This window comes from Photinus pyralis, unplaced genomic scaffold (genome assembly GCF_008802855.1).
Source record: "Photinus pyralis isolate 1611_PpyrPB1 unplaced genomic scaffold, Ppyr1.3 Ppyr1.4_LG8, whole genome shotgun sequence".
Classification (NCBI taxonomy): domain Eukaryota; kingdom Metazoa; phylum Arthropoda; class Insecta; order Coleoptera; family Lampyridae; genus Photinus; species Photinus pyralis.
The window spans coordinates 18,731,023-18,744,437 of record NW_022170819.1 but is presented as its reverse complement, the minus strand read 5'-3'; the positions used below and the strand labels follow the sequence as shown (position 1 = coordinate 18,744,437).

General features: G+C 36.9%; 2 protein-coding genes across 3 annotated transcripts in view; one reads left to right on the top strand and one right to left on the bottom strand.

Annotated features, from left to right (window-relative positions):
- The window catches only part of LOC116178196 (voltage-dependent T-type calcium channel subunit alpha-1G), a 361,671-nt gene that overhangs the window by 337,142 nt on the left and 11,114 nt on the right, over positions 1-13,415 (top strand). For both annotated transcript variants that reach the window (XM_031497627.1, XM_031497629.1), the window contains 6 exons: positions 7,825-8,098; positions 8,145-8,582; positions 8,628-8,798; positions 8,842-9,028; positions 9,073-9,694; positions 9,745-9,948. In XM_031497627.1, the coding sequence (XP_031353487.1) occupies positions 7,825-8,098; positions 8,145-8,582; positions 8,628-8,798; positions 8,842-9,028; positions 9,073-9,694; positions 9,745-9,948 (1,896 nt within the window). The remainder of the gene's footprint in view (positions 1-7,824; positions 8,099-8,144; positions 8,583-8,627; positions 8,799-8,841; positions 9,029-9,072; positions 9,695-9,744; positions 9,949-13,415) is intronic.
- LOC116178214 lies at positions 2,418-2,989 on the bottom strand. The gene is made up of 2 exons (XM_031497649.1): positions 2,849-2,989; positions 2,418-2,800 (listed from the first exon to the last, which is right to left on the bottom strand). The coding sequence occupies exons 1-2, from the start codon at positions 2,897-2,899 to the stop codon at positions 2,456-2,458; spliced, it is 396 nt and encodes a 131-aa protein (XP_031353509.1). The 5' UTR covers positions 2,900-2,989; the 3' UTR covers positions 2,418-2,455.

The window sequence follows — 13,415 nt, the reverse complement described above, 5'->3', positions numbered from 1 at the left end:
TCCATGCACTCTAGCTTTTCGCGGAACACGCAGTTTTAAGAGAAACAAAGTCGCTTAATTGAGCAAAGTTATGCAGAGTGGTATTCTGATTAATTTTTCTTTTCAAAGTCTCTTGTAGCTTTAGAAATAGCGAAGTTATGGCCAAAAAACTGAAAAAAGTCATTTCCGAGAACGCGCTATCAAAGATAGCAAAAAATAATTTTAACAAACCCTTAGTAATTTTCCCTAACCTTTCTGACGATGCCAAAATCAAATTTTAATGACTTGTCGGTTTCGAGTCAATCACATCAACTTTCTTATTCCTCATGGACGTCATAATGAATTTTTACACTAGATAGAGAAAAAAATTACAAAATCAGAGATACCAAATGCTCAATATTTCATTCATAATTTAATCTTGAATTTTTGCATTGAATTTAATTTTATTATATGGTCATAATTCCATGGCCGTATTTATGGATACTATGCTGGAAAATAAACAAAAAGTGTTCAATAATTTTAAACAAGTCATGGAATTATTGCTATAAGAAATAGGTACATTGTAAACTTCAATGCAAAAATTTAAGATTAATTTCCGAATGAAATACTGACTATTTGTTATCTCTGATTTTGTAATTATTTTCTCTATCTAGTGACGTAAAAATCCAATATGTCATCTGTAAGAAATAAGTTGTAGAAAGATGAGAAATATTCACTAAGGGTTTATTAAAACTATTTTTTGATATTTTTGAAAAGAAATGAACGCCAGGTCGCCAGCGCAATCTCGAAAATCACATTTTTCTGCTTTTTGACCAAAACAAAGATTTTGAAACGTAAAATTTATTAGCATACAATTCTGCATTACTTTGTCTACTTACTCTTGCGGTTTACGAGATCCCTACAGTGAAAATGAAAATCAGGCGTGAAATTCTTGACAGAACAGCTTCCTAACTCAAACCAGATATTTAAAAAAAATCTATTTGACAGTCTTACATCCTTTGTCTAATAAACACGGCTGGCATCAAAATAACCATTTTGCCGAAACAAAATTTTTAACTTGGACATTTTTTCTCCGTTGTTTTTTCTAATAAAACCTACCATAATTTAATAGGGTGTACTCGTATACAGAACAAGAAAGTCTTTCGAATAGTTTAATAGAAATGTTGCGTTTCTATTTGAAGAATAATGTTCGATGCCCTTACGACGCTCCAAAATTTTTTTCCGTATGCGTAATATACAGATCTAAAATTTTAACAAATCCCTCCAGCCATTATCTCGGAGAAAAATGTTATTCTTTAAAAGTGCCTAGTGAACGCCGGCACTTGATGAAATTTTGACATGTTCAAAAAACGTTAACCGCAATAGGCACCTAGATGAAGCTAGAAAGCTAAAAACTCGCCCTGTATAAATAGAGACAACAAATAATCTTTAACAAAAAGCTCAATATTTTAGTACTTTACTGCAGTATACTGAATAGTCTAACGTCTCTAGGTATATGAAAAATTACTAAACGCTCTGTAAAACATACTTTTGAGATGATGAAATTTTAAAATACTCCAATAGCGTTCCAATATTACAGTTTAAATTTAATAGTTTTGTGTAAACTGTTCATATTGGTGTAAGAATTTTTAAAGCATACCTACCTTTCTGCACCTTACAACAGTACATGATTTACCGTTTTTTAGTTCAATAGTTACCCAAAACTCATTTCTCGTGTAATTTGCCCTAACCGTGGGTTGTAAAAATAATCTAGAAACTATAGTCTCGGAATTCTCAGAATCTTTAGCCTTCCTAGTGTTCTCGTTTCAGATTCTTCAAAATCGTTCAATATTTTCACGGTTTTGAAGACTAAGTCTTTACTAAGACATTTTGGGCTTCCAGGGGTCTTTCCAACTATTGTAACTTTCGGAATTCTTATATCCTTCGGTTCAATAACCCATCGCTCAATTGGTCTCCACAAAATGTGCCATATAATTTGTTAGTCGTTTAAAGATCAACTTACTTAGTGAAACATTAAGCATATTTGGTTTTAAGGGAACAGATTATTACCAAAATAGTGTTCAAATTATGGCATATTATTTATTCATGTGGCAACCACACCTCCTTTCAGATGGCAATGTAAAAGTAATCAATTTTGTACGTAACAATGCTAATCAGGCTATCCCAACTTCTGACATCCGAAAATTTGTGAGAATCCCAGAATTTCACAGAAGATTCCTAATTCTAAACCTAAAGACATTGTTTTACCGCGATTCATTTTAGGTGAAGTATAAACCGTGTCTGTGCGTTGCTGAAATAGAAACCATTCGGTGATTGCAATAATCTGGTAATAGCACACGAAGATCGTGTTTTCTGTTATCATTTGTATTTCCTGTGACAACACCGCGACAGCATGTCGTAACACACAATTATGCACGATTTAAAAACACAAAGCAGGTGATCCAATTTATTTACATTGGAGTTAGTACACATGATTCTAGTTTTTAGTTTTTTTCAAGTTATGAAGCTGGCAAATGCATCCGGCGAGTGAACTAGCAATTGCACTTGCAGTACCGTTCATTGCCAAGCACTTCTGGGCGATCGCGTTCGCCTCGGTACTGTTTCCACGTTTTTCGACCATTTTTTTAACCACCTGTTGGTTTATAGTCCCGTTGTCGTTCAAAATCGTCTTCTTCTTCAACATGCATTCCGCAAACGCGCTCAACTTGCCTCCCTCGAACGAGCACTTCTCGAGCGCCTCCTTGACCTCTTCCTTATCAGCGCCTGAAGATTTCAGGCACTCCTTGTCCATATACTTACAGCGTTTGCCGAATTTATTCCCCTATTCAAATCGTAACAGAATTGAGCTAAAGCAAAAGGGCACACTTACACCAATTTCAAGAGTGAGGCATAACGCGAAAAGCACAAATATCTTCATCATTGTAGATTTAGTGGAAACTTTGCGTATCTACTAAATTGCTCGATGTATTTATACTGAATACAACAATTGACAATTGTTCATCGGTAGCCTTGTATTTTTTCTGGACAGTACCGATGGTCGCGTACGTAAAAAGGTTGGTCCAGGCTAATGAGGTATTTCCTTTGTAAATGATAAACATCTTTTGACATATTATTTTTGATCCGTTTCAATCCATTACATGATGAGCATTAAACATGAATCATTTCATTCTATTTCAAATACCAACACATGCTTAAGTCCTCTCGCTTGCTCGTACTGAAAACTCAATTGGTACATGAAGAAATGCAATCAAGAATTTTGGAGAAATTTTAACTGATAACTCAGGATAGGTGTGTAATGGTTTCATAATTTTTCGTCCCTTAGGTTAATCTCCAGGGTTTGAAGGATATGTTCGTAAAGCAACATTTCCGCCCTCAATTGTTACTACTCAAATATGACATGTTTTTGTCCCATATCTTACTTTATGAAATTATATTACAAGCTTATGACGCAGGTGGTAATAAATGAATACAGCAAATAATTATAATTCCAGTATTTGTCTCGTAGTACATTAACATTTTAATAACCTTTTATGAAGTGCAATAGAACTAATCCATGCAGGTTTATGGCAAGTGTTTTACTGTTTGTGTAATGATAATTCAAATTTTCCGCGATAAACTGTCTGTAAACAATTCATTCTTTATAAAGTATATAGGTAATTAGATTATAAACACTTTGTACACCTTGGTTCTACCAAACCCCAAACATTGACTACAACGTGAGTCTACGCAACAAAATTAATAAGAAAAAGTGTTTTCCCGAGAAATTTTGGTGCAGTCGATTTTTGGTAAAAAAGGAAGGTTATACACTGCCTTTTTTTGAGCCCGAAAAAAAAATTGTCTCAGATCGACCCGGAAAAAAAATTTTCTTATAGAATGTGGCCTGTAGAATCCATAATTTCAAACATTTCCAAGATTGGGCTACTAGTTCAAAAATTACAGCCCTTTGAATTTTCTTTCGAAATTGGTTTCTAGTCTATAACTTTTGATTGAAAAATCTAATCGAAAAAGTACGAATTGTTTTGGATTCTACGCACCAAAATTAATAAGAAAAAGTGTTTTCCCGAGAAATTTTGGTGCAGTCGATTTTTGGTAAAAAAGGAAGGTTATATACTGCCTTTTTTTGAGCCTCGAAAAAAAAATTGTCTCAGATCGAACCGGAAAAAAATTTTCTTATAGATTGTGGCCTGTAGAATCCATAATTTCAAACAGTTCCCAGATTGGGCTACTAGTTCAAAAGTTACAGCCCTTTGAATTTTTTTTCGAAATTGGTTTCTAGTCTATAACTTTCGATTGAGAAGTCTGATCGAAAAAGTACGAATTGATTTGGATTCTATGCACCCAAATTAATATGAAAAAGTGTTTTCCCGAGAAATTTTGGTGTAGTCGATTTTTGGTAAAAAAGGAAGGTTATACACTGCCTTTTTTTGAGCCCCGAAAAAAAAATTGTCCCAGATCGACCCGGAAAAAAATTTTCTTATAGAATGTGGCCTGTAGAATCCATAATTTCAAACAGTTCCAAGATTGGGCTACTAGTTCAAAAGTTACAACCCTTTGAATTTTCTTTCGAAATTGGTTTCTAGTCTATAACTTTTGATTGAGAAGTCTGATCGAAAAAGTACGAATGGTTTTGGATTCTACGCCCCAAAATTAATAAGAAAAAGTGTTTTCCCGAGAAATTTTGGTGTAGTCGATTTTTGGTAAAAAAAAGGAAGGTTATACACTGCCTTTTTTTGAGCCCCGAAAAAAAAATTGTCTCAGATCGACCCGGAAAAAAATTTTCTTATAGAATGTGGCCTGTAGAATCCATAATTTCAAACAGTGCCAAGATTGGGCTACTAGTTCAAAAGTTACAGCCCTTTGAATTTTTTTTCGAAATTGGTTTCTAGTCTATAACTTTTGATTGGGAAGTCTGATCGAAAAAGTACGAATTGTTTTGGATTCTACGCACCAAAATTAATAAGAAAAAGTGTTTTCCCGAGAAATTTTGGTGCAGTCGATTTTTGGTAAAAAGGGAAGGTTATACACTGCCTTTTTTTTGAGCCCCGAAAAAAAAATTGTCTCAGATCGGCCCGGGAAAAAAATTTTCTTCTCATTTTGTGGTTAATTAACATTGCTTAGCTGAATATAGTGCATCATCTAAACTACTTTATTATAGAAAACGTTTGTAACGGATGTTCGACACTGCGTACAATCGCCTAACGAATCCCGCTTTCCCGCTATTTACACTCATATTTATAGGTATCGCTTGGGTTTCAAAATGAAAAATCTTTTCGTAGTTTATTAGTAAGTCGTTTGTAAGTGTTTGTAATTCCAAAAATTTCGTTTGTAATTCACGCGGTATAGAGATTTTCATGTTTCAAAAATCCACTGCTAAGTTCCTGGTAGCAGTGACTTCAGTTGGTATTTCTCAGGGAGGTAGGCGCAAATAAAACAAACAAAAAAGTGGCATATTGCAACCCAAATTTGCATTTCGTAAGTGTGCATGTACAAGATATTCCCAATTTCGCCAAACGTTTTTTTGTATACGTACATCCAATGTTCCATTTCTCTGATCATATTCAAACAGCGAAGTATCACTCGTTGCTAGGAGCAGAGAAACGTAAAAGAGGCAGAGAAAGTTTGCTTCTTTGCCTCTTTTCCGATTATCTGCTTCTTTTGATTTCTATATCTGTGTTGACTAGCCGTTTATATACAACCAATCCCCGCATACTAATAAAAAAAAATGTAGTGTTCACCACGGACGAGTGAGAGTCGCTGACGCTTCGAGATTTAAAAAAATGCGTGTAGAGAGGATCAAAATAGGCACTTTTTTTTCCAAATAAACCGAGGGTCCCTCATAAATGGGGGTGCGAAAAAATTCTGATTTCGACGAAATTTGGATCTGGGGGTTTTTGAACATGAAAATCATGAATCTGAAATTTGTTTTTGAAAATTCGAAAAAAATTCCCCTGCTATTCTTGACCGGGCAACGATAATGGAGAGAATTCCACGAAATTTGTTGTGTACATGAGTTAAGGAATAAAATTGTCGAGCAGTTTTTTTTAAATCACTTTTCAAACAAAAGTTATACTCATTTGATGATTGGTCCTTCGGGTCAGAAAGATTCCCACCGCCTACTAGTGAGTCGTCTAATTTCGCATGTTGTTAGTTGAAAATGTCGCAAATAACAAAAAATTAACGATTTAAGTGGATATTATGAATTTGATGTCAAAAATCTGATTCATGATTTTTAAGTTGAAAACCCCCCAGATACCAAATTTGGTCGAAATCGGAACTTTTTCGCACCCCCGTCTAAGGATACGCCTTTTCGTGGTCAGAATTTTGAAAAAAATTGCAAAATCGGAAAGGGCATACCCAAAAACCTATTCAAAATCGTGCCACCAGTCTTCTAACTCTTATGGTTGCTGAGAAAAATTAAAGAAGAAATGCAAATTTCACCACTTTTTTGTGGGTGGCTCCCAAATGAAACACGTTGGATCCTCGGTTTATTTTTACACTCTGTATATCGAAACGCGGATCACATAATTGTTTAATTTCTCGCATTATTTCCGTCTGCTTTTATCACATGGAGAGAGCGCATGCGCACTCTCTTACATCTATGCTTATACCACGAGCACCTGTTACGCAGCCTCCTTCTTTTTCACACGGAACAGTACGGTTGCCGCAATTTTAAGTAGTGCGAGAGAGAAAAACATGAGTATTATTCCGTGTGAAAGAGAAGACGCAGCGTAAAAGCTGATCGTGGTGTACGCTCTGTCCATGTGATAGAAGCAGCCAGAAATATTATTTACATTAATTTTAATTAAGGGTAGCCTTAACTTAATTTATTTAGGCAACCCATTTGCAATGTGTTTAGCATGGTACAAATGGACATCTCTCCCGTGTAAGCTCTTTGACTTAGCTTGAACAACAATCAGGTACTCTTCGATACCTTTCGGAATCATTCCATAAACCAAATTCATTGACCGAGTCTGTGCCTACTGAAAATGAAACTATTCAAGGTTCTTCTGTTTTAAATGTCTCGAAAAGCGTCAGTGGAATGTCGGCTGGAGCCACTTATACCTATATTCGGTGTGACAGAAATAGTTGCCAGTTTCTACTGGGAGTACACTCCCGAGAATGATTCGGAATCAACAGTAAGAAGTGACGAATGTTCTGATAACTCCTCAGAAATAACTAAGAAAGTAATTAACCATAATAAATTTGGCAGTAAACTGGAGGCGCGAGCAGGTGAGGGTGGGGGATAGTCATAGGAAGGTTTACAATTTGGAAGTTTTGAGGAAAGCAAGGCAGAAATTACTTCAAAGATATTTCAAGTACTTTGGACCCTTTAAGCTCGCTACAAAAACTCAAGTATTTTGGGAGTTACAAATACTTACTAACGACTTACTAACAATCTACGAAAGGATTTTTAATATTGAAAAATTTCCACTGCTAACTTCTTGGAGGCGTATCGCTCTTGTACAATATGACCCAGTCTTACAACGAGGAATGATTTAAATATTTACTATGCGCTATTCCAAACTTTTTGTTACTTAACATACTTTAACTCGACTCTCTTCGCTCTTTAATTACAATGACCCGCTTCATTTACCTCATCCTGAATATATAATACGTAGTGCAGTTTATCTGAATTAAAATTGCATTTTTAACTGCGCCTATTACTTTATATTGCTAATTCTAGTTTAGGTTCCTTACGGTTAAATAAAATATACAAAAATATGATTCAAATTTGTTCCGTAAGGGGAACTACGTAAGCCACAACGATCACTCGACACTCGAAAGCAGCTTTAATGTTACCCAAAACGTTACTTCCTTAGCAAATTAAATTTGACATACTTCCAGAGGACTTCCGCCATATTACACCGTGTCGCAAGATCAGGAGTACATATGCAGCAAAAGGGATCATTCCGGAATGCACCAGTGCGCCGACTTTCCGCCGTACAAGATCGGTAACGTTACCTGCAACTTGACGTACGCGCAGGGACAGGATCCGGCGATACACGGCTGCATAAATTGGAATCAGTACTACGAGGTGTGCGCGGAGGGCGCCGACAATCCGTTTCAGGGTACCATTTCGTTTGATAACATCGGCCTGGCGTGGGTTGCGATTTTTTTGGTAACGCTGCCTTTCAAATTTTGCGCGGTTTTCACGCTCATTGCAGGTCATCTCGCTGGAGGGCTGGACTGATATTATGTATTACGTGCAGGATGCCCACAGTTTCTGGGATTGGATTTATTTTGTGCTTTTAATAGTCATAGGCTCGTTTTTCATGATTAACTTATGCCTCGTCGTAATTGCCACGCAGTTTTCCGAAACGAAAAAGCGCGAAATGGAGAGAATGAGACTTGAACGTGCACGTTTTCAAAGCACAAGCACCTTGGCGTCGTCGACCAACAATAGTGAGCCGACGACGTGTTACGCCGAAATTGTTAAGTACATTGCACATTTGTGGAGAAGAAACAAGAGGAAAATTGTCAAGAAGATTCGTTTACTTAGATACCACCGAGAGCAAAGGCGCGAGAGGAAAATCATAGCCGGCGAATCTATACGGCTTAACTATAATAAACGACACCACCCTTGCTGTCCCCGACTGAAACCCGTAAGTTCTGTCGAATCCCTAATCCCATTTACCCTTGCCTTTCAGCAACAGCAACAATCACCAAGTGTCCACGCTGTGTCACGCACAAGCTCTATGTGCTTCTCCGATAACCAAAAGGAGCACAAAGGAGACGATTCAGATACCGCAGTAAAAAGACCCAGCTTACTAAGGGTCCCCTCAATTTCCCATCAGGATATCACAACGAACAACAATGACGTATGTACCCTTGGCCCGCTAACCAATCTAGCAAAGCTTCCAGTTTCAGAGCCCGACAAATCTGCTATCACCGCCCCTGGCGCAGGCCTACAGGAGACGTTCGTCCGTAATGTTTAGTGACGTAATTCTGTTACACGGCGAAGACACTGCGCCAAATCCACCCAACAATTCCAACAGCCTACTCTTGGACAAACGAAATGTGTGTTCCAGCGAGAAAATGACGCAAACAGGTAAGAGCCAACTGTAATCGTTTCTCTACAGGAGTCACTTATAGGCGACGGCAACATCTGGCAGATATCTTCGTTACCAACGCCACAGCAGCAGATCACTAGCGAATGCTGCGAATTGCTCAACGGGGAGGCGATGACTTGTCAGGAGTTGCTCGCACTAGGCGCCATTAATGCCGCGTTGCCTACCGGGCAGATTTCGCTCGACACTTTTTTAGGTACCCTATCCAAAGGCTTAAATAACCGCTCCAATGTCGAAGATATGTACCTGCAACAGTTGCCGGAAGATAACTTCTCCTGCTGCCAAGATATGTGGCATTGCGAGTCCGAGTATAAAAACACGAAACGGTCGCGTTTTTACATTTCGGTTTGCTTAATGGTGAAGGGCATACTGAAGTGCTTGCATTGTCTGCGGAAGTATATCAAGATGTTGGTCGAGCACAAGTACTTTCAGCAGGGGATCCTGTTGGCGATCTTGATCAACACGCTTTCAATGGGCATCGAGTATCACGAGCAGCCCGAAGGTCTTACCGCCTTTGTCGAGACTAGTAACATAGTGTTCTCGGCGATTTTCGCGATTGAAATGTTACTGAAGGTAATCGCCGACGGGCTCTTCGGCTACATCGCTAACGGTTTCAACGTTTTTGACGGGGTGATCGTGATCTTAAGGTGAGCAACGGACCTCCATCATTAGCCTAAAGTCCATCATCACCTTTCAGCGCGATCGAGATTTGCCAGAAGTTTTTCGGAGACTCGCACGGCGATTCGGGACTCTCCGTGCTGAGAACGTTTCGTCTCCTTCGAATTCTGAAGTTGGTCAGATTTATGCCGAACTTACGTAGGCAACTATTTGTAATGTTGCGGACAATGGATAACGTCGCTATTTTTTTCTCACTTCTGATACTCTTTATCTTCATCTTCAGGTAAGTCGTAGAAACACCAAAAGGGCTACGAAAAACAAATGAAACAAACCAAAAACACAAACAAACAACTCGATTATTCACATCGGTTAAGGTAGGGGTGGCAATTGATGACAGAAAGCGGTTAAATGAATGTACCTACCTATGTTTTCTTTTCCTAGAATAGTGAATATCGGTGTCTCTTTTTTTGCTGAGATAACTCTGTATTTCATTATCTACATCATTTATACTTCTCATACACTCTGTCTCTATCTCTCAAACACTCCTAAACATTTACTTATGCCAGCTCGACTGCACTATACCTAGACAGCACTTTGTACATATTCACCATATTAAGCGCTGTACATATGAGCTTACCTTTTAATATTTAGGTATCTTGACGTTCAAGTTCAAGCAATCAAGATTAGTAGATACCCAGTGAGGTGCACACATGGTTTCATCATTTGCACTAAAACATTGCGAGTTACGAGGTAGGTTCAGGCATTGAATTCACTCGACGGTTTCAGGTAAAAAACAGTTCAAAAATACACTCGTTATTATTATATGCTTAGGTACCATAAAATTTGCAAATGCCAAGCACCTGATGTTCTCGGTGTGGGTTTTTGTATTCGCGAACAAGGCTTCTCCTCCTGCCAAAGTTCGCAGGTTGGAGGACTTCAATGAGACATTGTTATGCATATTTCGGAATAAAAAAGAAATGGCTCCATTGCACCACTTTTTTGGGCGGCCATGTTGTCATTTAAAAAAATTGCAAAAACATGTTCTTTAACCTGCAAATCAATACCTATCTCGGACCGTTTCAGCGGGATAGCCTTTCTCCTTTTGAAGATCTTTATATTCCAAAAACACAATTAGAAGATGTAGGTATTTATTCTTTGAATAAAAAGAAAATAATTATTCTGTCGGTCAATTTTGGAGAATTATTATATAATTATGCTTGTGCAATATAAAGAACTTCAAAAGGTTATGGGCCCAGTTTACTCAAAGATCTGAATAAAGAAATCGCGCGTGGAAAAAGTACAAAGTCGAGTCGCGAATTAGGGTTTTACTAGCGGGTATTTGCATACACAAAGTGGAGGCAATAATAATTTTGGCTCTTCTAACTGCATTTTTAATTACAATCATTGTCACCGAAGCGGTACAGAATGTTGGCCCAAAATAGACTAAAGTATCTTTACATATTGGTTCAGAATTAGCAATCGAGATTGGTTCTGCATAACGTAGGAACGCTTGGAAATATTAGGCCAATATAGAAAAGAATATTGGGCCAACATAGCAATTTATGTTGGGCCAATGTACCTAATCCCCAATGTTGTAGGAACCAATATTGGGTCTATATATCTTACAACATTGCGCCCCAACCCCAACCCAAAAAGCAACTTTGGCTCAAAAGAATTATCAACAATGAATCAGTTAGGACTGGACAATTAATTAGAGCCATGATGGTTATTCATACTATCAGTTTAATAAGAAAGTAGCAATCCAAGTTGCACATTTTAAATGTTTACAAAATATTTACATAAGAATGTGACTGTTTTTTTTGTCTTCTCAAAATCGAAGAGAAAAAATTCCCAACATGAATACTATTTAACGACGATTTATCGAACGATTTAAAATTCTTACTATCGTTAACATTAAATTTCTTAACTAAACATCTCTTCTTATTCTAATTCCGAAAAAGTTAAATTCAGCATTTGATAACTTTTTTATTTTAATGTTTCGCATAATTTTATCTTTAAATGTTCAATAAACTCACCATTATTACATGTAATCAACATATCATCGACATAAAGAAGCAAATAACATCGTGTACCTTGTCCCAGAAAACTATACAAACAATAATCAGACTTAGAACGAATAAAATCTTGACCAATCATAAAATCATTAAACCTTTCGTTCCACGCTTTAGGGGCCTGCTTTAGCCCATCGATTAAGTAATCAAACTTTATTTTTGTCGTTGCCTGAAACTGTTAACCCTTCTGGTATTTTCAAGGCGTTTTTTTTAAATCTAACTGTTCCAGAAATAAATTATATTTATTGCAAATTGAGAGTAAAATTCTTAAGGTAGATAACCTTGCCACAGGAGCATGTATTTGCCAAGATCACCAAAAATATCTTGTTCAAATCCTCTGGGAACTAACCTCGCTTTATATAATACCTCACCTTTGCTATCCTGCTTAAATTTAAAACCCATCTATTACAATTATGTCACCCTCATTCTTTGGTTTTAAAATTAACTTCCATGTATCATTTTCTTTTATAGTATATGGGCCAACTGGCTAAATTTAAGGAACTGGTATAATTTGGGGGGTACCAATTCTCCTTTTTACCACGGTTAGCCACATATATTTTATAAAATCAACTATATCTCTAGAACTATTGGTCCGACTTCATCATTTTCATAAATGGAAGCTTTTGTGTGTGCTACAATATTGTCATAACTACTTTTTCGATAAAATCAACGATTAATAACTAATGCATAAAGTAAACGAACGGTAATTTTTTTAACTCTCAACATTTAATGAAAACTAAATCAACCCCTTCGTTAAATTCAAAAGTTTCATATACACTAAAATCTGCTACTTCTTCCTCTTCTTCAGTGACGTTTTCACAAGTTGGCAGTTTGCATGCGTTGTGCACTTTAAGTCATTAGCATTACATAATGGTAGTTATCAAGAGCCAGCTTGGTAATTCTACGTGAGGTGATATGGGAGCCAAGCTTAGGGTTATCTTTCATCTTCTTTGCTGCTTCCGGATCTCTTTGATTTTGACGTACAATTTTCCAATGTATTTTTTGTTTTCAAATAATCTATGTCAAATTATCTAGCGCAATATACACCTTTCCATCAATATTAATATATTGTTTACGTTATAGCTAAAAGCCGTATTTGATCGTATTTATTGCAAGACAATCAGTCTTGTCGGTTGTAAAGTTCTTGTTTAAAGTTAAGCGGAAGCGTATTTCACGTTTTACGAAGAAGTCGAAGTGGTGTGTTTATCGAGCAGGCGTCGCTTATGTGAAGCCTTTCTTTAAGGTTTTCTCAGTACTCGTTAAATGGAGTTTTTTCACCATTAAAGATCCAATTTTACATCTGTAATTACAACGAACCCAGTGTCGTTCAAATCAAGATACAAGTTCAATTAAAGTAGAGAAGTGAAGTTATAGAAACATAATCCGCACATACCAAGTTTCTTATCAGTGTTAAGATGAAGAACCTGAAGTAATGGTTCCATAGATCGGCTTTCCTTCTTATATTTATATTGAATTCGTAGGCCTGATTTTGTTCGTTCCAAACGCTTCTGGATTAGTTGTTATGAGATTGACCTTTCACTATCAGAAGAAGCCTGCAAATTCTTACTTACTTACTTCTATTTCACAGTGTACAAGAGTTTATCCAATTTATCTCCTAGTGTAGTAGACGGTAAAAATTTTTGTAATGCAACGTTATATAACACCGCCTAAGATTGCC

What these genes read in the sequence shown, in the direction of transcription:
- LOC116178214 (XM_031497649.1), bottom strand. Translation starts at nt 2,899, where the DNA reads ATGATGAAGATATTTGTGCTTTTCGCGTTATGCCTCACTCTTGAAATT. An exon ending in GCCTCACTCTTGAAATTGGT is followed by an intron (nt 2,801 to 2,848) that starts GTAAGTGTGCCC and finishes CGATTTGAATAG; the next exon opens with GGGAATAAATTCGGCAAACG.